Source organism: Festucalex cinctus, chromosome 12 (assembly GCF_051991245.1).
Source record: "Festucalex cinctus isolate MCC-2025b chromosome 12, RoL_Fcin_1.0, whole genome shotgun sequence".
NCBI lineage: Eukaryota > Metazoa > Chordata > Actinopteri > Syngnathiformes > Syngnathidae > Festucalex > Festucalex cinctus.
Window position 1 is genome coordinate 26935829 of NC_135422.1, and position 24969 is coordinate 26960797.

Consider the following 24969-nt stretch of genomic DNA (forward strand, 5'->3'; position numbering starts at 1 on the left):
TGTCAGGCCACCGGCGATACAATCTAAAGTCTCCAATCTAAAGTAGTAATATCCATCCAGCCATCCATCTTCTACCATCCTGGGTCGGGTCGCGGGGGCAGCAGCTTTAGCAAGGAAGCCTAGACTTCCAGGTTTGTTTGTCAAAACGAATGACCCTCAAGCGAGACTAAATGTGCTCAACAAAGAATAAGGGAGAGCTATCCCTAACCGAACTTGAAATATTACGACTGGGTGAGTCAACTCATTATTACTCAATGGATATAGAACAACCATATTAGATGGCTTCAAATTAGGGCTGCCATTAGTCGACTAGTCACGACGACGTCAACAATTAATATTAATAGTCGACGAGTCATTTATTTATAGATTTATTTATTTGGAGCTGTGTTGTTGTCGAAAACTGCCTCATCTCGCATTTCTCCCGGGGCTTGTTGCCATGTCTGAGACGCACATGCGCAGTCGTGTTCATTCGGGTCATCCGTGATGGAAAGAAAAGCATGATGGTAGTGTTGTGTCATGGCTAACCCGTGTTCGCAACAGAACCTGAAACTTCAGGCGCATCACAACCAAAATACGGTGTAACGATTATTGGCCGGTTGTAAACTTTTGCAACGTCCCCACCAACTCTGAATCCAGCTCTGACTAACACAAGAAAAAGAAGTAAAAGCCTTTTCAGAAACCTGGCTGTCTTAATTTGCAACAGAACAATGAATTATGAAATGTTGCACGCATTGACTGTTGATAGCGACAGGGTAGTCACATGAAGCCATTAGACGTTGCGTGGGTTGCCAGATAAGCGCTCATTTACACCCCCAAAACAAGACAAAAGACGCAGCCAGATATGCCGCCTCAGTACCAACGGTACTTCGGGTATTGGAGAAAAGGCAGTACCGTCACATTTTCAGAATCTTGGCATCGACTTGGTACCGAAGTATCGGTTCTCGTGACAACCCTACTCGTGAAGTACATTTTAGAGCCTATACTTTTTTATTTTTATTAATTGTACTTTTACGCAAGTACAAAATGTCAGTACTTTTCCCATCTCTGTCTATCATAGTGTATATAGTCGTGTTTGGAAGCGAGCAGTAGCAACGTGTGTGTTAGCATCGTGTGTGTTAGCACCGTGTTTAACATGCTGTTCTGCTTGGCATGTGAAATTACAAATTTTATCTATTTTGATTGTGGCCGGCTGATTAATTAGTCCGACAGTACAATTTTTTTTATTTTTTAACTTCACAAAATCATCTCGCGGGCCGGATTAAACCCCATTTGCGTGCCTGATCCTGCCCGCGGGCCTTATGTTTGACACCGCTGCTGTAAGTAAACAGTGTCACAAGAGTTATCTTACCTCAACCTTGTCCCTGATATCATTGTAGGCCTGCTGCAGTGTCTCCTGGGCTTGGGACTCCACACTAGGGTCTTGGGTTCTGTTGTGCAGCACAGCAGCTTCGTCCAGCAACCTCTCCAGTAAAGCTGCCTGGCCATGGACATCACTCACTACCACTCTCTGTTGGTCCACTTGCCAAAGCTTTTCCTTCAATCCCAGTTGCAACTCCACACCAATCTCCAGGTCACGCTGCCGCCTCATTAGCCACAACTCAAACTCCTGGTGGGCCTTCAAATACTCACTCCAGTGGAGCCACACCCACTCAATCCGACTGAGAATCGAGTTAAAAAATATGAAATAGATGAAGAGACAAGTTAGACAATGGAGTACACAGACTTTGTTTTACAGTATGAATCTCAGTCTTTGGTATAGTATATCAACACAATGAGACATAAAGCTGGAAGATAAGGGAAAGTGAGTTCAAATCTGCATATTTGCATGTAGAATAGTCATGTGTTTTCTGCATGATTGTTATTTTCTGGGTTGCTGGTTTCCTACCAAACCCACCAAACACTCAAAACGCTTCTTAAGCTAACTGACAGGTCTGTCTGAGTATGAGAGATTGTTTGTCAGTATATGCTCGGCTATTTTTAAATTGCAAAAGGCTTACATTTTGAACAGTAACCATTTTTTTTTTTCATAATTAATGCTAACTCGGTCCTTTAAATGATTATATTTGTCAGAAACAAGTCCAAAATCAATTCAGTGCAATTACATTAATGCCGAGGTCAGACTATGCGATTTTTTTGTCTTACACGACAGTTGCGCTGTCACATTACACGATAAATTCGCTCCGTGTCGTGGACTGGACGTGTTGTCACACTACAAGTCTGAACGCGACAAGACACCAGCCGATCATCGCGTGTTGTCTTGCCAAGAGAGACGCGTCAACACTATTTTGTTTGCGTGAATGGAGCACGCATGGGACAAGTGAGATGTGAGCGCATTGCTTGCGCTCCCTGCTCCTCAATAGTATTTAAAATATGATTTAGTAGCCAACACTGTATTTAGATTTATTTAGGCCTATAAATGCGCCAGAGTAATATTATAATAATATAAATATAATAATAATAATAATAATAAATACTATTATAATAAATAAATAAATAATAAATAAATATAAATAGCAATTTTGTTCATTCATTTGCGGGATGACATCTTGTTTATTATTTTATCAAACACTGAAATATTATATTGAGTAATTTTTTATACTGCTTAATTTATTCATATTTGACTTGTTTTAGTACGGTGCATTGGATAGTACGCCACTCACTCCGAGGGGGGGGGGGGACTTTCAAGTGAGAGCGGTTGACAAGGCGGCCAGGCCTGGCCCGACAATATGAAAATGTGATCGATCTTCACTAAATATGTGACCATCCCTACTCATATGCCCAAATCTCTGAAATTATTAGAACAACAGTCACAATATATATATTCAATATATATATATTTTTTGGTCCTCTATTCTCGTCGCCCGTGCCTGACGATGGGTAGCATGGAGGCGTGCGCGCTCAGCCGCAGCGGGGCGCTTTTTCTTTTTCTTTTTTTTCCTCCCCCCCTCCGAGTTGCACCTGTCTGGCCCCATCCCATGAGATATCCAGGGGAGGGTGGGATTTAGGGAGGTAGGTATGGATGGATGGATGGATAGATAAAAAGAGCTATAAAGTGCTGTTCAGTGTGTGATTGACGCTTCGCTCCCTCTCGCCATTGGTCAATGCTGTGGAGCCAAACGGACGACGACGTAGGTATGTCTCATTATGCGACAAGACGAGCAAAAATTGAACATGATAGACTTTTGTCGTGATGGTCGTGAACCATACCGGACAACAGGCGATCAATCGTTGAATGTGGCACACTACACGGGCGACGCTACGTCAACCGAAAATCGTTTACGACATGCCCCGGTTGTCCGCGACATGTCGGTCGAGCTAAAATCGGGCTGTTTTCGTGTAGTCTGACCAAGGCATTAGAAATTACAATTCCAATGTAATTAGGAAGTTGTGTCAAATTAAATAAAAACTGCATTAACTACATTGAATTGAATTAACTACAAATACAATATATTTAATGTTCAAACTGGTTATGGACAATGGTTATGCATGATCAATCGATACTTTTGAAGATATGAGTAGAGCTATTATGCAAAAATAGAGCACCTGTGGCAGTGAATGATGTAGGTACAAGTTTCTTCCCAAAGGCTTTTCAGGTCTTTGATCTTAGCATGGGTGTGGTTCTTCACTTTTTCATCTGCAATTTCCAGAAGATGCTCAGCTGCGACCAGTGCCATGTCCATCTTCACACGACCATCATGCTCCGATTGGTGGATTTTCTTCAAATTAAAAATATTGAGTAATTATGGTATGGAGACTAGGGCTGGACGATTATGGGAACAAAATACGCCCAATTATTGTGATTGACAATGAAATACCAATTAACTCATTTGGCCCAAGTCTGTAGATCTCAGAGCCCTGCTGGGTTTGTACTCAATCAGCATTTCTTGGATATATTCAGGACCCAAACCATTTAGTGATTTATAGACGAGTAGCAGAACTTTAAAATCGATTCTACAGCTGACAGGGAGCCAGTGTAAATCCTTAAGTACTGGAGTAATATGTTCTGATCTTTTTGTTTTGGTCAGAACTCGAGCTGCAGCGTTCTGAATGAGCTGCAATTGTCTCATGTTCTTTTGAGAGAGTCCAGTCAGAAGACCGTTACAGTAATATAGTCTGCTGGAGATAAAAGCATGGATAAGCTTCTCTTGGTCTGCTTGAAGCATGCAGTCCTTCAGTCTGGATATGTTTTTCAGCTGGTAAAAGGCTGTTTTAGTGATGAATTTAATATGATTGCTGAAGGTCAGATCTGAGTCTATTAGTACCCCAAGATTTCGAACTTGGTCTTTAGTTTCTAAAGACAGTGACTCAAGCTGTTTTTTAACAGCAATCCTCTTGTCTTTATTGCCGAAAACAATGAGCTCCGTTTTGTTTTCGTTCAGCTGAAGGAAATTTTGGTTCATCCAGTTGTTAACTTGCTCTAGAGAATGACACAATGCGTTAATAGAACTGCTGTCATTTGGGGACATAGATAAATACAGTTGTGTGTCATCTGCATAACTATGATAGTCAACATCGGTGTTCTGAAGCATTTGACCCAAAGGTAACATATACAGACTGAACAACAGGGGTCCAAGGACTGACCCTTGAGGGACCCCACATGTCATGGCCTTTCGATCAGATTCAACATTTCCAATGGTCACAAAGTAACTCCTTTCCTCCAAATAGGACCTGAACCATTTAAGGACTGTTCCATTTAACCCCACCCAAGTTTCCAGCCTGTCTAACAGTATATTATGATCAATCGTGTCAAATGCTGCACTGAGGTCCAACAAGACGAGCACTGATACCTTCCCTGCATCAGTGCTCAATCTTATATCATTCATTCATTCATTTGCTCCCAATAACGTGTAAATACGTTTTTTTTTTGTTTTAAGTGTCCCAAAGACGTTTTTTGTTGTTTTTGTTGTTGTTGTTTTTTTATGCTAAAGCATACAGAAGGCTTTGATGCAGCCTCTCAACTGTAAAGAACGGTTGCAGAAATGGTAGTTATTACACAAACGGCCAGCAGGTGGCAGCAGACCAAAGGAGATCAACTAGGGCAATGTAGAAAAAAAGCTAAATTACTTACAATTTTTAATAGATTTGTGAAAACTGATGAAACTTAGCTCTCTTCTAATGCTAATTGCTGCAAAACGGAAACAGATAGAAACATACTTTTTTTCCTGATGAAAGAAGAGACTTTAATTTTTCTTTTGATAGGTTCCATGCTTAAAGCAATAGAACACAATATTCTGTGGGCCTTGCAAAAATCTGTCAAAATCCAGTAAAACAGCCGGGAGCGAACGGGTTGCTTCTCTGAAAATGGCTGGGAGTGAATGAGTTAATAAACACGATTATCATTGTTTTTAAAACTTTATACTTATTCAATTTCCAAAAGTCAACATAAAATATATTGTAACTTGAAAGAACAACAAAATACAGTTCCTTATTGATAGATAGTAACTTGACCCATTTCTACCACTTCAATATGCAGTTAGCCATCCAGCTTTGCCTACAGCCTGAAAAAAATAAAAATAAATATCTCCTGAAGTGTTATGCATTTTGTGTTACTTGGGTGACAATGTATCTGCCATAGCAAGGCAGCAGTGAAAAATAAATATGATGTTGTGGTTAACTACACTCAAGTGTTGTAGGAGATTTGTATACTGTTTAGCAACATTGGAAAAGAGGTCTCATGATTCAGCGCCAACCTTAGATACTTTTGTAACCTTTTCCAGCTTTATACAGCTAACATTTTCCTAATTAATGGCAACATTGTATTCAAACATTTTTTATTTCTAGTTCCTTATCGTAAAACGACTAAAGGAGTGCAACCAATAATGGTCACCGCCGCGAGTACAGATACCTTAAAATAAGAATGGTATTGACACAGATACCGATACCTGGTAGCCCATAGTCAGGATGTTACTACCTCTGCCTCAATTTGAGCCAGGGAAATCCCCGTATTACTCAAAAAATTTTGAAAGTATTGTTTCATTACTTGTTGCTGGAAAAACTATTATTATTACTTTTAGTTAATAGTTAATTTAAGTTTCTTTCCCAACACTATATATAGGTCGCTTGCACATCGTAATGCATCATGGGAGTTTTTCCTTCGGGCGCCATATTGGGTGTCCACCGGTTCACAAGGTACACTCGCGAGTTACACGGTAGAGCTTATCAACCTGATGTAATTTTCGCAGTATTTTCACGATTTACCGGAAGATCAAAAACAACGATACAGGCAGAAGGTGTCTCTGTGTGGCGGGATTGATCCTAATTACGTCCTGACCAAGGGTGATTTTTTTTTTTGACGGAGAAAGCTTGCTGGCCAAATGTGACTTCTCTGGACATTTTTCACTACCTCGTGTTGACAACATGCTCCATAACACGCCAACAAATCCCTGGAGGCTTACAATTATTTTGTAAGCGGGTGGATACAGAGTGTAAACTTTAACATCGCATCAGAAGAAACTGTTGCTGTTGCACGTAAGTAAACCACATTGTGTTGGTAATTCTGCACACAAAAATGTTGATTTGTTCTCAGGCTTCCTGTTATTGTGTTTACATGCACAGCTGGCTTTACCTGATGTGGTTTTTCTAACAATTTTATAACAGGCAAATATGGCAGAGCGTATAAGAATAAAAAGTAACTATGCACAGCCTCCCCGTGGCTTAATTAAATTTAATGCTACCCTTTCACTAGTTACATGTTACTTAATCAACTTATTCTAAATGGTTAAGGTTAACCACTCTCAGAGGACGTATTTTTAGTTTCAGTTTCCAGTACAATAAAACGTGTTCATGGTAACTACTGAGCATACTGACAGCTTTTCTTATGATCTCACGGTTAAGGAGGCTGTCACAACACCCAATTTCTGTCTGGTGCCAGATGGCAACAATTCCCATCACTTGTCACGACAACACCAATATTATTACCAGGTATGTATGGCTTTACTTTTTGTAGTTTCTTATTTAATTCTATGTTTCATATTTTCATTACAATGTTTGTAATATTTTCAGATTCAGGCACAGATGAGTTTAACTGGACGGACTTCTGCGACTTTGTGGTGTGGACAAAGTGTGATTGAGCGAGTCCACCAAGATCGCTCGTTTTGGCCAGCTGGAAAAGCCAGAGTTTTTTTTTTCCCCAAAGTCCCCTCCTTACCTGAACTGCTCGGGAGAGCATTTACTAGATCAGCAGTGGACTTCCAGTGTTCCTGCTCAGCCGCTGTCACCTACCACTTGCTCATGTACTTCAAAGATGCGGAATAAAGTAGTTTTTTGTGCTGCAGCAGATTGTAAAATCAAATGATATCACTTGAAGTGTGCCAATCTAGACTGCCAAAAGGACAGTGGTTTTGTGACAAGTGTGAAACAAGGATTATTGGGAAAACTGAAACACAGTACTGGTACTTGTCTTTCATTACACAAATTTAAAAGAGAGCAACTTTTTTCTCTGTACATAGCATAATGAAAGTCATTGCGTACCCCATCAACATTACATCATACCGTCATCTCAGGATGGTAGGCACCTGTGCTAAAATAAACTACATTAATTAACAGTTCAATTTTTAACCCTGAAATTACTACATCTAATCATTATTCACTTCATTTTTTGTGCTTTTAGAAATAATAGAGATTTATGCCATTACTTTAAGCGGGACCATATTGCACATTGAGTCAAATCCTGTCATTTGTATTATGTATAGCTTTGTAAACAAACCCAACAATAGAATTTGTATAAACGCTGCCTTTATTAGCGCCAAACAAACAGTCGCATGTTGTCCTCCTCCAATGCTTTGATGCTCGCCTTCGTTACCATCATGTCATTGGCAATCAAGTCGGTGTGGCATGAGATCCCTAAAGAAAAAAATAAAGAAAAAAAAAATCACAAAAAAATACGGTACCAGTAATAGGTTTAATATAGTAAAGTAGTATAGTTTTTTTGTCAGTGTAAAAGAAATGTACACATTTTGTTGCATTTTTTAATGTATGAACATTGCTACAGGCAAATACTTATTTCTATAAACACTTCCAAATGTCTCTAAAATATAAGGTGCGTGTACACACACAAACAAAAACACATACATTCACTCATGCATACAATATATCATGGAATGAATTCTGAGTGGCATACCAGAGTCAATGATGTCAGCAGTACTTGAGGGTACAGGTTACTGGAGCCATCTGGCTGCATAACTGCAACAATCTCTGCCACTTCGAGTCGTCTTTTCTTTGCTTGTCTCTCCTGTGCACGTTCATATCTTGGCACCGACTGGGCTGAGACATAGATGTTGTAACTTGGGACCCAACTTTAATGTTGGAGCCCAGTCGGGATGATTGGACAGAAAAACGGGCGCAGGGCGACCTGTTAAAATAAACAAATATATAAACAAATAAAATATGGAAAGACTGGTTATTTTACCGCAGTAGGGTGGCCGTGAATAAGTTCTTTAGCATGATGTGTAGGCTACCGGGGCTCTGTTTTCTTGCATCAGCCCCTTCTGTCTCTTTTTTTTTCCAAGTTTACATTTTGCCACCAAAAAACATGTTATCGGCATTAAAAGCCCAAGACTAATCAATCCAATTTCAGCAGTAAACACTTTGCACTAGCACTACTTGGGTGAAAATGTTCGATGTTAGCTTTCGGCTAACGTCCGCTAGCCAGCTTGTACTACCGAACTTGCTTGCTCATGAATCCAAAACATAAGCAACTTGCCCATATATGGGCGGTCGAAACGTTATTAATCCTCATGCATTAAATAAAGGTAAACAAGCTTACCGCTCACAAAGTGATCGCTGCACACACGAGCCCAAAGTAACGACTTCCCTCCGGAGTCCGCACTCCTCTGTCTCCAGGCCCTGGTTCCTAATTATTTTCGGAATTCGGAAAAAAGACCGACCATTTTCCCCCTTGGCTTTGTTCGAACAGCCAACGATACAGCAACAATGTACCATTTTAAACGCAGAAAACAAACGTGATAGATACGTGTTAGACCGAATCGCTACGTAAATGGAGGCCACCCAGCATGGCGACTACGAGAAATCCGAGGCGGAAGTGACGACATGTGCAAGCGACCTATAGCCTACCAATCTCGTTGGTTTGCAGTCAGCTATTCCTGACTCGGGGAGGTGGATGCTCCTGCAACTGGAGGAGGTGCGACAGGACCCAAGGCCCAGCAGGATAACTTTTTTATTGGAAGTTTGACCTCTCAAGAGATGAAATCAGCCTCAACTTTGAAGATCACATTTAGCTGACAATTCATTTGCTGAGGCTTTGGTTATTTTATTGTTGCTCCTTGTGGTATTTTCTTGCATAAATGAGGTCATATTACCATAGTGGGAAATTTGATTTCATAATTTTGTGTCAATTAAAAGATTATTTGCCATTTGATGTGGCCTGTGAAAAGTGCTTTATTGATAACTTATCATGGATGTGATGTCTCAAATGCTTTAGAAAATGAATAAAATGAAAATGTCTTTTTTTTTTGTTTTGGTTTTGTTTTGTTTTGTCCCAACACCCCACCGCAAGTAAGTGACACTAAACTATTGTATTTACAAGTCAATATAGCCTGTGTGCATTTTGAGGCGGGCTGTCATACTGTGACTCTTTTGAGCGGACCATTTTTCATCTTCAGGTTCAATATTTCATAGCTCATTTTTATGTTCATGTCATTCCATTTAAAAGAGCATAAAGTGAAAATGTGTGGCGATATTTGCGACGCATGCAGAAAGCCTGTTTTTGTTTTTTTTGACGCATCGAAGAAGTGGCATGTCCGGCGTCGTATGAAATACACAACATCGACAAGCGATCAAACCATGACATTAGTATTTATGATGCATTATTACTTTAGTCTACATTGTCTACAAGGCACTGGTGCATGTCACAACTTTTAATTCCCGGCGTGGTCTGAGTCAAGGAGCAGTGTCGCCTGCTCTGCGGGGGTATCACGGCTGCATCCCTCGCTCAAGTTCGACATGGTTTAGTCAAGTATGTGAATTCAGCAATTTGAATTAAAAGTAGGGCTGGGAAAAAAAGTCGACCAAGTCGACTAGGTCGACTTTAAAAATAGGTCGACTGGAAAAATTTAAGTCGACGCTCCGCCCTGAACCATGTTTGCGCCGTCGCCGTCCATTTTTCACACTGAGTTTTTATGCCAATACCCCATGCAGAGTGTGTTGCATGAGATGGAGGCGGACCACTGACCAGGCGGACAGAGTGAAAAAAAAACAACTTTTTTATTTTTTTTTTTTTATTTTTTTTTTTTAACTACGCCTGTTTGGTTGGTCTGATTGGTTGTTTGAATTTGGAGGTGTGTTGGACAGCCGCCATTAGCCTAGCTGCGAGCATGCAGTTGCTGCAAGCGTACACTCGTACAGTATTTACAATATTTATTAGTTATGATGTCCTCATTGGTTGCAATGTTTTAAAATGGAGGAAAAGCCAATGGATAGGAGGACAGAGAGGTAAAGGCTCTTCTTAACATTTGGGAGACGAAGACATTAGCACGACTTTCAATCAGCGTCACCCAAGACACCATGCACGTTATTACTGCCAAGCTTGGTGAGGTGATGACCAACTAAAATGCTCACACGACCCTCAAAAAGTCTGTATAACTCTTTAATCCCACGCATTTTCTGACAAGGTAACTCCAGAATCCCACCAGATCTCGCATATTTTCACTCATTTTCAATGCTTATTAGAATATTGTGTGCTATGACTAAATAAACATGGTTTGTCGTTTGAAAGATTGGGTTGTCCTCTTTCATTAGAAAAAAAAAAAAAGTATGATTCTACCTTATTCTGTTCTTTAGTAATCATCATTTTAAAATTGTCTAAAATAAAAATAAAATAAAATTTATAATGATTTGACATAATTCAAGAATCTTGGGCAAAATAAGGAGAAATGAAGCTTTTTGTGAAATGATGCATTTTCTGCAAAACTAATATTTTTTGGTTTAGTGACATCTCAAATATCTCAACAGTCCTTGCCTTCCATAAAACATGAAAAAAAAAGAAAATGTGTTTTTGATAGCAAAATAAGGATTTATTTACATATTTGATAGCGTGTGTAAACAGCAATATTTCACCAACTATTTACAAAATGTTGATCATTTACAGGAATGTTTCTGCATGTGTGTGGGCATGCTTGCGCGTGCTCGGGTGTGCGTGCTCGTGCGTGTGCGTGCGTGCACGCTATTTACGTACTATACAGGGAAATAACAGCAACATTTTCACATTTGATAAACTATTGTCTCAGAGAACGCCGGAGGCGGTGGCTTATGAAGTGGGCGGCCGTGACATTTTTGTCGCTTTTCACACTTTCTTATGCAGAAAACGGCTCCTTGATCTTTCTATTCGTCATCTCTTGACCGATAGTGACAAACACTCTGCTCAAAAGCGTGAGCTTTTGTTTTTAGCGGCCTCCGGTTAGCCGCCGTTAGCACTCGTCTTTTCTCCCCCAGCCACCGGCCCCCACCACTCCACAACACTCCGCCTTTACTAGGAAATCACATCCTTCTCGTGTAAAGAGACCATCACTGCCATCAAGAGGGCACAGTTCGTCACTACAGTGCTTCACGGGCTGAATACTCAGAGGGAAGTTGCCCAGGAGTCTCATCCACCCATTCATTAAAAAAAAAAAAAAACAGTTGACGAGTTTTCTCGTCGGCGGGTGACGCCCACCGGGTGTCACGTGACGAATCTTCTCGTCCGCGGGTTGTAAAGAGTTAAGATGCAAAAATAGTGACAGCAAGACTATAAAACGCTCATGGATCAGTACAGCGGCTGCTGAGGGAAATTATGGGACGGCCAATTCGAAGCCACGGTGATGGACATTGGAGTCAGTACGCCACGGATAGACGAAAGTAAACACAACAATAATGTTAGAGAAATACTTGTAATTTGTCATGTACTTCGCTCACATGTGTAGCGCTTGGCAGCGGCTTAATTGTGTGACTGTGTCTAATAGTCAGCATTTATTTTGCCGCGACCGGCAAATCTCCTGCTAGCATGCTAGCGTTATTTAGCGTGTACAGCAGTACTACAAATCAAGCCAACATAGTAAAGGTAAACTTTTTCCACTCACCGTAACAAAATAATCCTCGATGCTGAATTGCCGGTAACAAACAAGGCGCATTGCAAAGTCCTCTTGGTCACGAAAGAAGAGCTTATTCCGTCCCCTCAGCGTGAAAAGGAAAAAAAAAAAAATCCCCGCGGCGTGACAAAATAACAGTCGGTGATCAGTTGAGTGTCAAGGCAAAAAGAACAAATAAACAAACAACCACCCACCATCGCCTGTGTTTTAACACTCATTTCATAACACACTGAAATGAAAGGAAGGGATTGACGTTGTCGAAGGTGACCAACACCGTGTGTGTGCGTGCGTGCGCGCCGCAGTTAAGACTGTAACTTGAAAACTATTATTGTATTATTGTACAGGAAATATAAGGAAAAATGGGTATTTATATCCAGATTATACACTCAATTCAACACATGTTCAACATTTGCGGCCTCCAAACTTAAAAAAACCCCAAATAAATAAAAATTTATAATGATAATAATAATAATAATAATAATAATAATAATAATAAGTTGATTAGTCGTTTAAAATATGAGAAGTAAAGTCGATTTGAAAAAAAGTCGTTAGTGACAGCTCTAATTAAAAGTCGAGGTGGGAATCTCTGACATGAGGCCGATTCGATATGTATCTCGATACATAGGTTGCGATTCGATTGAAAAACGATTATCTTTCAGAACAGAACGGTTCGATTAAGTTTGGGAACGATACAATTTTTGATTCGATACGATTCATTTCAATATTCAAAACTTATAGTGACATTTTTTTGCTTGTAGACGTCAATCTTAAAACACCACAAATTTTTACAGTATCTTCAAACGTGTTAAAAAAAAAAAAAAAAAAAAAAAAAAAAAAAATTGTCTTCTATATTTTCAGAAATTGAATCAATTATTTAAATAGACCGCAACAAAGGGCTGGGCAATTGACTGAAAAATGTATCAGTTTCAATATTTATTAGTCGTTATTGACAGTTATAATTGTTTTTTGTTCTATTCAAAATAAGGATCAGGAAAACAAAAGGCTGATAATTTAATTTGAAATATAAATATTTAACCTTTAAAAAGACACCAACACAATTAAACAGAATATGTGCACAGTGTGAAGTAGTTCAGAAACATAAATTTAAGGTAATGAAATAAACCTACCATCCAGCCAAAAGAAATATGAAGCCACCTTATGGAACAATAAATCTAACAAACACATTTTAAACCACTTAATATATCCAAAAATATTGCCAAAACTACCCTTCCCTTTTTATCAATTTTTGTTTTTCTTTTGCCATCACATTCATTTTTGGTTAATGTATGACATCTTTTTTTTTTTTTTTTTTATCTGAGACACAATGATGACCACAGAATCACAACTGTTAATGTTTTTTTTTTTTTGGGTTGTTTTTCGGGAGTGGGGGGGGGGGGGGGGGAGTCGTTCATTTTGAGTTTGATGACGTAATTGCGGGCACGTCTCAGTTCTCCTATCTGCTGCTCAGGCTAGTTGTGTACATTGAGCCACAAACTGAGAAACGAGATGCTTGCAGTATGCTTTTAGCTTAGCTGGTGTGTTGGCTGTGGGACATATCTGTGTAGTTTGGATCCATTGCATTGGATCGTCACGGGAGTTATTCTTTGGGGTCGCGCGCAGTACCAACGCCGGGACATACAAGTGCACTGTGAGGACTCGATAGGCATGGGCTCCTGCTACTGTCTGCAGTTGAATGCTGTCATTCGTTGTGACGCACGCGCGTGTGCACGCACACTATCCTGTGACGTGTCACGAGTCCGGCGTTGACGGTGGGCTGGCCCCCCAAAAAGGTGCGTGTCTTTGCATTATGTTTACAACATCCGGAGAATGAAGCGTCTCTGAGCGCTACTTTGCTAGCTCTCCGTAAACCCGGAAGTAGCTTGAATAGTGATGCTACTGAAACACGAACAAAACAAGTAGAGCACGGCGCAGAACTTTTGCTATTGTTATGAAAACCATAAAGCCTCACTCGCAACCGATTCACAGCCACGCGATATCCGGTCCACAGCTTTACAAGCAATGTATCTAAGGATTCGCGGCGGATTTTGTATCGAGTTTGCTACCGATACGGTCGTTTAGCTCCCCTTGACAAACGATGGTTCAGTCGAATCGTTTTTTTGTCCCACCCCTAATTAAAAGTAGACATCGATTCATTAAGAAAACGATCCTGGAGAATATCTCTGTCTCTTTGGATGACAATTCGCCGGTAAATGGACCGATGACAACAGCTTCTGCTCCAAGGTAGGATGACTGTTCACGTTCGTTCTGAATTGTGTTTTGACTTTTTTTGGTTGCTATGTCCATCCATCCATCCATTAGCAAATTCGCTTATCCTCACAATATTTATATAAATCAGTAATGAATTACGTCTGAGGCTAGGAAAGTCGGGTTGATTTTAAAAAGGTGCGCCTCAACACTAGCCTGCAAGCTAGCGAGCAGGCTAAAAACATGCCCCCTAGTTACGAGGCATACTGTCTAATAATTGCTTATTTTCATACACTTCTATTCCAATTTTGACTTTTGTGCTGCACAGAAACTAGAGACCTCAAGGAAGCAATTTATGTAGAAATCTCAAAATAGACAAAAAATGTCCAAAAAAATGTCCTGTCTAATATCTCTTGATTGAGCCTCCCGACATGCGGCCCCTTTTGCTGGAGCGGGTCACGTATACAGTATACAGTTAAGCCCGAAATTATTCATACACCTGGCAAATTTTGATTTAAAAATTACTTGTATTCAAACCAGCAACTTTTCCTGGATGGAAATGACATAACCAGGGACAAGGACAGGGTCAAGCAAAGTTTAGGAGTCTCACCTCAGTCTCTCTGAGTCTGGTTTCAAGGACATTCCAGGGCCCTTGTGTGTTATCGTTTTCCCTCAGCCTCTCCTGGACATCCTTCATCCAAGCGAGTGCCTCTTCCACTCTTTCCATGAACATTTGCTGCTCCTGTTCAGTCATGACCAGTCAAGTTCCAAGCCTGAAAGGCACAATAGTACAGTAGTAAGACTCTGGATTCATATAGTCTTCGTGTTAATGGGAATCTCAACTCATTTTACACCAAAAAAGCAGTATGCAGAGTGTGGACTTTCTACTTCGCTTTGTTTTTAAGAAGGGATGTAACCATAAGTGTAATATCGTGATATCATGATATTAAAACTGCCACAATATTGTTGTCATCATGTTCATGATATTTAAAAGCAAGACATCTGTTAAAAAAAGTCTGGTTGATTTCCATTTGTGCAGTTCTAGCACCCTCTGGTGACTAGTTTATTAGTGCAATTTAATTTTCATTAGGGAGGTTTTTGCCCTTCTATGTTTAAAATCTACACTAATCAGATTTAATATGCCGGTGACCCGAGTCAATATGTGGAGGAAGTCAATGTGTGCATGCATTAACAAGTAAGCGCCTCAACAAGTGTTATTAGGGATTGTAGGTGATTTATATGCATTATATTGTGTGTTTTTTTTTGTTTTTTTTAAAGTATCGGCTCATTTTAATTACAATATTGTGACCTTATATCGTGAGCGTCATATCGCGATAATATCGTATCGTGATGTTTGGATATCGTTACATCCCTATTTTTAAGTAGGGATGTCCCGATCCCGATATTGGAAACCAAGTCCCGATCACGTAATTTTCAACTGATCGGTATTGGGAGAAAATGATCGGGGTTTTCATTTTAGCCAATTTTGTTTTGATTATTATCATCATTTTAGGGGCTGCAAAGCAAAAAAATCATCCAGAGGTGAACATATTGCCAAACAAAACGTTCATTTTTATTTGTTGTGGGAATGCTGAAATGTTATTGAGATTCTTTCATCTTACTTATTGTGGGAATGTTGTTTCTAACCTTTATTTTTATACATATTGTGGGAATGCTGAAAGCATTAACGTGACGCTTCCATACATAGAACAGACCATAATGACCGGCTTTCTGATACTGCTCTGTGGCGCAGTTGAGAGTGCATGTACAGTAAGCAGGAGGTCGCAGGTTCAAAGCCCACGCACATGTTTCTGTGGCAATTACATAAACGGATATTAAGTATACCAACTGACTATCATACCAGGAAATGCGTTATACTGACATGATCAAACACGTGTCCCAAATCAGCGCTGATGGCTTCATCAGGTGACACTTTAAAAGACAAATACGCCAATTCGCTCTGCTGCTAACAGGTCCGGCTGGCTCACGGGGTTAAGCGCTTCAGCCAGGTGCATAGCAAAGACAACCCTGCGAATGGTTTGCCGGTTCAAACCCTGGATGGAGCAACTTTTTTTTTTTTTCCAGTTTCGTCATAATACAACATCCATTTCGTTAAATGTCATTTGACAAACTATTTCTTCAAAATTAATCCATATTGCATAATGCATTCTATAATTTCATTCAAGTGATTGAACACGTGACCCCATTAGTCAGCATCATATGTCACTTTTCAATATAGATACACAATAAGCCATGAGTTTTGAGCCAGACAAGTTAGGTCAGTGGATAGCTTAGTTGCCTGCCGCATGGAGACCTGGGTTAGAATACAGTGCGGGTAATTCTATAGTAGGAATGCAATATTTAATACTAATCATTGTCACTAATAATTATTTCACATCCCAATTCGCTTTTCTGCTCACAGGTCTGGTTGGCTCACGGGGTTAGGCACTTCAGCCAGGTGCATAGCAAAGACAGCTCTATGAATGGTTCGCTGGTTCAAACCCAGGATGGACCAACATTTTTTTTTTTTTGTTCCAGTTTCGTCATAATACAACAAGTTAACATCTGTTTCGTTAAATGTCATTTGACAAACTATTTCTTCAAAATTAATCCATTCTATAATTTCATTGAAGTGAATTTATGCTAAGCGATCGAAATTTAAACCAACTTACTAAATACAATACTATGTATTGTCATTGTCATTTACATGTCCATGATAGCTGAATGGTTAAATCAATGGATTGGCCCGCGGGAGATGATGGTTCGATCCCACGTTGGGAAATGTTTTAACACAACTTTGATTTCATATAGTAGTCATTGTATAATTCTTTATAGTTGCCCTTTGTAATAATTTGACACAGAATATCTTCACAATAGTGTTTTTGTTTGACCATTTATGAGTTTTTAAAGTTTTAAATGAGCAATTCACATTCAAACCCAAAAACGTTGAATACTTTGCATTTCACTCCCAAACACGTGTACATGTTTTTTTTTAGGGCCCGAGCAGCGGCGGCGGTGGTGCCGCTGCGAGGCCCTATTGTTTTTCAAGGAATTCTTATTAGGGCCCGAGCAGCGGCGGCGGTGCCGCTGCGAGGCCCTATTGTTTTTGTAGGAATTCTTCTTCTTATTATAATTATTCTTCTCCGCAAACAATCGCATTTTTGAGACACTAAACGTGAACGAAAACTCACCAAACTTCACACGCACATCAGGCCTGGCGAAAAATTTGATATTTTAAAGTCGCCATACATGATAACAGAAAAATTGGCTCTGTAGCGCCACCTACATAGGTTTAACGGATCCCTGTCCCGCTACGATTGTCCTACGGCTACGAAAATTGTGTGGCACCTGTAGCACATCCAGATGAACAAAAACCTCTTTGATAGTTGTACCCTAAAATAGACAGGAAGTGAGGTATGATCATTTGAATGTCCAATTTTTGGCCTATTTTTGCACATTTACAGGGGTCATACTTTTGCCCACTTCTCCTACACGGTTAACCAGATTGAGTTCAAAATTGGGATGTACCATCTCAACACCTGGGACAACACCATGGTAAAAAATCTAAAGTTTTTGACATACTATATGACGGCGGCGGGGCATCAAATTTAGAGTTTCAAAATTCTTACTTAACGTAGTATTGCCGGTTGTACGTTTAACCTAGAGCTACGAAAATTGGTACACATATGTAACAGACTATGATCTACAAAAAAAAAAAAGTCTGTTGGTGCCATATGCTAAACCCAACAGGAAGTCCGCCAGAGGCGGGGCATCAAATTTTGCGTTTCAAAATTCTTATTTAAAGGAGCATTCCCGGTTGTACGTTTTACCTAGAGTTACCAAAATTTGAAGACATATGTAACAAGCCTCGAGGTACAAAAAACTCTTTTTGAAACATATGCTAACCCCGGGCGGCACGGTAGTCGAGTGGTTAGCACGTCCGCTTCCCAGTTCTGAGGTCTCCGGTTCGAGTCCAAGCTCGGACCTTCCTGGGTGGAGTTTGCATGTTCTCCCCGTGCCCGCGTGGGTCTTCTCCGGGTACTCCGGTCTCCTCCCACATTCCAAAGACATGCATGGCAGGTTAATTGGGCGCTCCGAATTGTCCCTAGGTGTGCGTGTGAGTGTGGATGGTTGTTCGTCTCTGTGTGCCCTGCGATTGGTTGGCAACCAGTCCAGGGTGTCCCCCGCCTACTACCCAGAGCCAGCTGAGATAGGCGCCAGCAGCCCCCGCGACCCTTGTGAGGAATAAGCGGTCAAGAAAATGGATGGATGGATGCTAACCCCAACAGGAAGTCCGCCATTTTGATTTACTTTGGAACGTGTTGCCATTTTTTTGGCCATTTCATAGGGGTCTCATTTTAACGAACTCCTCCTACAGAGTTTATCCGATCATCTTCAAACTTGGTGTGATTCATCTTAACTCATTCACTGCCAGCCATTTTCAGAAAAGCGAGCTTCAGCTTGCCAGCCATTTTTGAGGATTTTGACTCATTTTTGAAGACCCACAGAATATTTTGTTCTATAGGTATATATACATGGAACCCACCAAATGAAAGGTTAAACCCTCTTCTTTCATTTAAAAAAAAAAGTAAGTTTCTAACATTCTCCCTTCTCTAGTTATTCGCATTAGAACAACACTAAGTTTAACCAATTTTTCTGTTTTTGACTAGAAAACGGAGAAAAACAGCTTTTTGTGAAAAGGTTCCTTTTGAGTTAAATTTTGACTTTGATGCCAATACTCTCTGCTTTTGTGGCATCTCAAACATCTGAACAGTCCTTTCCTTCGTTACAACAACATAAAAAACACAGAAAAATGTATTTTGATGGTAAATTTATTGATAACTATTGACAATTCAGATGAAGCAAAACAAAAACATTTTGAACTACATATACAAGTGGGAAAAATTTTGAACTACATACAACAATACAACTATTTACAATATTTACAACAACAAAAAAATAAATTCATTTTGAACTATATACATGTTTTGTGCATATGCACGAGTATGTGGGTGTGCACTGCTTGTATGAACTTTCAACTATTTACAAGTGTGTGTGGGTGCATGTGTGCGTGTGCATGTGAGAGAATGTGTATCGCCCCTATGATGTGTATTGTTTTTTGGTGTGGTATGATGTGAAGCAGCTTCCTGGGTGCAAGGGTACATGGCAAGCTGCACACCACATGGTGGTCTCCCTCCTTAGGCCTTTTCGTTGGCACACCCGACACCTTCTTGTTGGCACCAACTTCTTGCTGGTGGGCACCAACTTCTCCAGCCGATGTCTGCCCATTTGCCCATCAAGCCTGCTCTCCGGGTCTTTCATGTATGGGGCCCTTGTTTGATTCCCCACAGCTTGCTCATCACCCTGTCCAACTTGCTTTTTCACGGTCCATGAAACAACAACCTTTTTTATAAACGCAAGTAAGGTTGCAGGCTTCTGTGGGTTTTTGACCCTGTATAGAACATGTGCATTGAACATGCACAATTGAAAAAGATAAGTGACAAACTTCATTGACCAATTGACAGAGCGCCTGAGGAAGGGGTAATAAACAATGTTTTGGTCTAGTTTGTCCACCCCATTCATTGAACCATTGTACTCCACAACACATTCCGGTTTGAGAATGGTGACTTTCTCCTTGTTCCCCTTCTGCCACACTTCGACAGGATGCGTTCTGTCTTTATGGCAGGTTGTCACCATCTTGACAGTCCGCTTGTCCTGCCATGCAACAACCATCACCTTCTCATTGTGACAGACAAGCTTGCCATTTGCCCCCAAGCTTGTCTTGTTTGCCTCTCTTATGAGCTGAGGCTCCCCACGGTTCTTTCGGAGTGTCCCACACACATTCGTCTTTGCTGAAAGAAGACGCTCACAGAGGCCAATAGAGTTATAGAAATTGTCCATAAACAGGGTATATCCCTGACCTGTGAGGCGGTCAAGTAGTGTAAAAACAATGTCAGGCAGGGTATGGGATACACCAATGTATGGCATCAAGTTGAAGCAGTAGCCAGTCTCAGAATCACAAAGAATATATGATTTAATCCCATATTTGATGGGTTTTTGGGGGTTGTACACTTTGAAGGAGAGCCGACCACGCCACATCATCATGCCCTCATCTATACAAATGTTTTTTTTTGGAGTGTACAGATCTTTGAATTTGGCCACTACATAGTCCAGGACTGGGCGGACCTTGTGCATTTTGTCCGATGAATCATGTGCAGTGCCATTGAAGTGCAAATACCTCCAAATAATTTGATATCTATTTCTGGACATTGTTTGTCCAAAAAAAGGTGTGCTCTCAAATTCCTCTACACTCCAGTAGTCTTCCAAGACAGGTTTCTTGATGAACCCTGTAATGAAACTTAGGCCAAGGAAGGTTTTGAGTTCTTCTACAGTAAGTGGCCTCCAGTCGTGACTTCTACTGTATGGAAGTCCACAGGGGTTTTCCTGCAACCAATCAAGCGCGTTGGCATTTGTCTCATCAACAATATGCTGCAGCAGCTCATTGGTGATGAAAAGCTCGAGAAAATCGACCGGCAGGTCTGACTCCAGCTCCGCAGCAGAGCCCTGGGGTCCGGGCTTAGCGGTGAAGCGAATCCTTTTTGGCCTCCAGTGTGTCTGCTTCCAGGATTGATCCTCACTTCGGTTCAATGATCCAACTGTAAATTACAGAAAAATAAATACCATGAATTTTTTATTTATTGATGTGGTGTGATTTGTACTAAAAACGTTTTTACCTCTTTTAGCACCACCCAAAGCAGCCGCAGTTTTTCTGGATGTACCTGCTGTGAAACATAGAATCAAAAGATTACTTTTTGTTTTATTGCTATATTTTTTTGCGGATTTTTTTATTTATTTTTTTTTACCTCTCTTTGCTCTGCCAATCTGTGAGACCCGACTGGTGGATGGCCCCTCTGTAAATAATAGCAGCATATGATTTTTACTGCTGCCTGGATTTTTTTTCCTCTTTACCTTTGCTAAACATTTTCCTGCCCTTTCATACACTTAGATTTACACTAGTCATTTTCTCCTCATTGCTTGACTTCGTCTAGCTTTTTATATACATGCACAGATGTCGATCACTGAAAGAAGAACAATAAATAAGACTAACTAGTCCTTCTAGCATCAATGCTGTACTCCGTATCACATTTTTATCCCCACCCACATCGACAGAAAACCACAACTCGTACAGGATTTGACGATCGCGCAAGTTAGCTCATTATCACAACACATTTACGTCCACAGCAATAAAATGCATCATCTGTACAGCTGTTAGTAATGGCAACTGTGGCAACAGTGTAATAAATGAAGTGCATATAACGGAAAGACGAGGAGATCGCGAGTAAAGGCAAAGTTAGCGAGTTAGCTCTCACCGTCATCGCTACTCTGCGATGTGTCCGAGTCTTCGCTCCATTCAGGGGTTTTTGTGGGCAGATACTCATCCGATGAGTCGCATGACGTGTCCGTCCATTCAGTGGAATCGATGGATGCAGCAACAGATTCCTCCTGACTGCATTGTGAGCTCACGGGCTGACTAACATGCGGCTCCGTTTGCACACGTGGTACCTTGCTCCTCAACGTCATCTTTTCCCTTCTTTGATCGTCATTTTCGTCCAAAGATGACGATCCTCCACGTTTCTGGCTGGACTTTGGTTTCAACAAACTCTCCTCCAGTGTAAGCTGTCTAAAAGTAGACATAATGCTGGATTTGCTATTCTAATATGCTCTGCTATGCTAATATGCTCCGCTCTGCTCCGCTCCTCAACTACTCCTCAACTTCCGTTGGTGCGTCACGATGGATAAGCTCACTCCCAAGGCAGTGCTGCCATCTAGTGGTGGAAGTAAATAGGCTACAACCTTGAAAATCACACATCGGATGCCCCAGACCTTTATCCACAGTTTGCCATTAAAAAAAGGGATTGACGAATTAACTCGTCGAAGGCAGGGGGCGCTATTTTTCACTTTAACGAACCTACTCGTCCAAGGCAGTGAATGAGTTAAGATGTTGACGATGAAAATTTATTGAAAGCTTTTTATTTCGTCGCACGCTGTTGTCGTGGCATGCACTTGTTTGCAAAGGGAAAAAAATCCTTCTTAATGAAGCATTCCCAGTTGTACGAAGCAGCTAGAGCTACGGAAATTTGGAGACATATGTAACAGCCCACGATGTACAAAAAAAGTCTCTTGGTGCCATGTACTAAACCCAACAGGAAGTCCCCCAGGGGCCTGGCATCACATTTTGTGCTAAAAAAAAAAAACCTCCTCTTTAACGAAGCATTCACGGTTGTACGTTTCACCTAGAGCTATGATAATTTGGAGGCATACATAAGAGCCCACGATGTACAAAAAAAGTCTCTTGGAACCAAATGCTAAACCAAACAGGAAGTCTGACATTTTAATTTACTTTGGTATTTGTAGCCACTTTTTGGGGCCTTTTATAGGGGTCATATTTTCTGCAAAACTTATCACATCGTCTTCATTCTTTGGCATGTTTCATCTTAAGATATTTAAGATGAAAAGTTATTGAATTATTTTATTTTGTCACACGCCTTTGCTGTATTGCATTGTTTGCAAAAAAATTTTTTGAGAGTCTAAACATGGGCAAAAACTCACAACATTTTGCACACAGATCAGATCTCTCACGAACATGAATATTTTATAATTTGTTGTGCAATTTGTAATAAATGGCTCAATAGCGCCGTCTCGATATTTTTATGAAGTTTATCCGATTATATGGTTCAGCTCGATGTGTGAATATTGGGAGGCATACCTCCAAAAATTATTCTATAGCCATGTGCCAATCCATTTTGATTTTATTTTAATTGTGCATCAATTTTGGCATTCCATGAAACTTTGCAAACACAAAGCATGTCAAAAACATTTACAATTTAGACGGTTTCCTATGAAACATTACCCCAACATGCCAGTTCCCCGACATGCAAATACCCCAACGTGGCCCGGGTTGCGAGGGCCCTTTATAGCTGCTCGCAGCTCTCGTTATTCTTCTTCTTCTTTTTCTTTGTTATTATTCTTTTCCGCAAACAACCACATTTTTGAGGCACTAAACATGAACGAAAACTCACCAAATTTTACACGCAGATCGGGCCTGGCGAAAAATTTGATATTTTAAAGTCGCCATACATGATAACAGAAAAATGGCTCTGTAGCGCGACCTACATAGGTTTAACGGATCCCTGTCCCGCTACGATTGTCCTATGGCTATGAAAATTGTGTGGCACCTGTAGCACATCCAGATGAACAAAAACCTCTTTGATATGTGTACCCTAAAATAGACAGGAAGTGAGGTATGAGTATTTGAATGTCCAATTTTGGCCCATTTTTGCACATTTACAGGGGTCATACTTTTGCCCGCTTCTCCTACACGGTTAACCCGATTGACTTCAAACTTGGGCTGTACCATCTCAACACCTGGGACAACATCATGGTAAAAAATCAAAAGTTTTTGACATACTATATGACGGTGGCGGGGCATCAAATTTACAGTTTCTAAATTCTTACTTAACGAAGCATTGCCGGTGGTACGTTTAATCTAGAGCTACGAAAATTGGTACACATATGTAACAGACTATGATCTACAAAAAAGCCTGTTGGTGCCATATGTTAAATCTAACAGGAAGTCCGCCAGAGGCGAGGCATCAAATTTTGTGTTTCAAAATTCTAACTTAATGAAGCATTCCCGGCTGTACATTTCACCTAGAGTTACCAAAATTTGAAGACATGTGTAACAGCCCTCAAGGTACAAAAAACTCTTTTTGAACCATATGCTAAACCGAACAGGAAGTCCGCCATTTTGATTTACTTTGGAACGTGTTGCCATTTTTTGGGCCATTTCATTGGGGTCTTATTTTAACGAACTCCTCCTACAGAGTTTATCCGATCATCTCCAAACTTGGTGTGATTCATCTTAAGATGTTGAAGATGAAAAGTTATTGAAAGCTTTTTATTTCGTCGCACGCTGTTGCCGTGGCATGCACAGTTTGCAAAGGAAAAATTTCCTTCTTAATGAAGCATTCCGAGTTGTACAAAGCAGCTAGAGCTACGAAAATTTGGAGACAAATGTAACAGCCCACGATGTACAAAAAAGTCTCTTGGTGCCATGTGCTAAACCCAACAGGAAGTCCCGTAGGGGCCGGGCATCACATTTTGAGCTAAAAAAACTCCTCTTTAACGAAGCATTCCCGGTTGTACGTTTCACCTAGCGCTATGATAATTTAGAGGCATACATAAGAGCCCACGATGTACAAAAAAGTCTCTTGGAACCATCTGCTAAACCAAACAGGAAGTCCGCCATTTTGATTTACATTGGGATTTGTAGCCATTTTTTGTGGCCTTTTATAGGGGTCATATTTTAACGAACTCCTCCTACAAAATGTATCCGACTGTCTTCAAACTTGGTGTGCTTCATCTTGAGATGTTTAAGATGCAAAGTTATCGAAAGTTATTCATTTTGTCGCACGCCGTTGTCATGGCGATGCATTGTTTGCCAAGTAAAATGCTGCTTTTTTTTTGGTCTAAACATGTGCAAAAACTCATGAAACTTTACACACACATCAGGCTTGTCATAAACATGAATATTTTAGAGATTTCTTATTCAATTTGCAATAAATGGTTCAATAGCACCCTCTAGACATTTTTATGAAGCTTTTGCAAATGTTTTGTATTTTAT

General features: G+C 40.4%; 1 protein-coding gene and 1 long non-coding RNA gene across 3 annotated transcripts in view; both read right to left on the bottom strand.

The window, feature by feature from the left end:
- syne3 (spectrin repeat containing, nuclear envelope family member 3) overlaps positions 1-24969 on the bottom strand; it is a 187060-nt gene that overhangs the window by 146023 nt on the left and 16068 nt on the right. For both annotated transcript variants that reach the window (XM_077537982.1, XM_077537983.1), the window contains exons 2-4: positions 14896-15058; positions 3544-3716; positions 1349-1658 (exon numbers count right to left, since the gene is read on the bottom strand). In XM_077537982.1, coding sequence (XP_077394108.1) covers positions 1349-1658; positions 3544-3716; positions 14896-15039 — 627 coding nt within the window. In that variant the 5' untranslated portion in view covers positions 15040-15058. The remainder of the gene's footprint in view (positions 1-1348; positions 1659-3543; positions 3717-14895; positions 15059-24969) is intronic.
- Positions 7718-9083, bottom strand: LOC144031583 (uncharacterized). The gene is made up of 3 exons (XR_013287557.1): positions 8765-9083; positions 8120-8350; positions 7718-7842 (listed from the first exon to the last, which is right to left on the bottom strand). It is a non-coding gene; the product is annotated as an uncharacterized LOC144031583 (long non-coding RNA).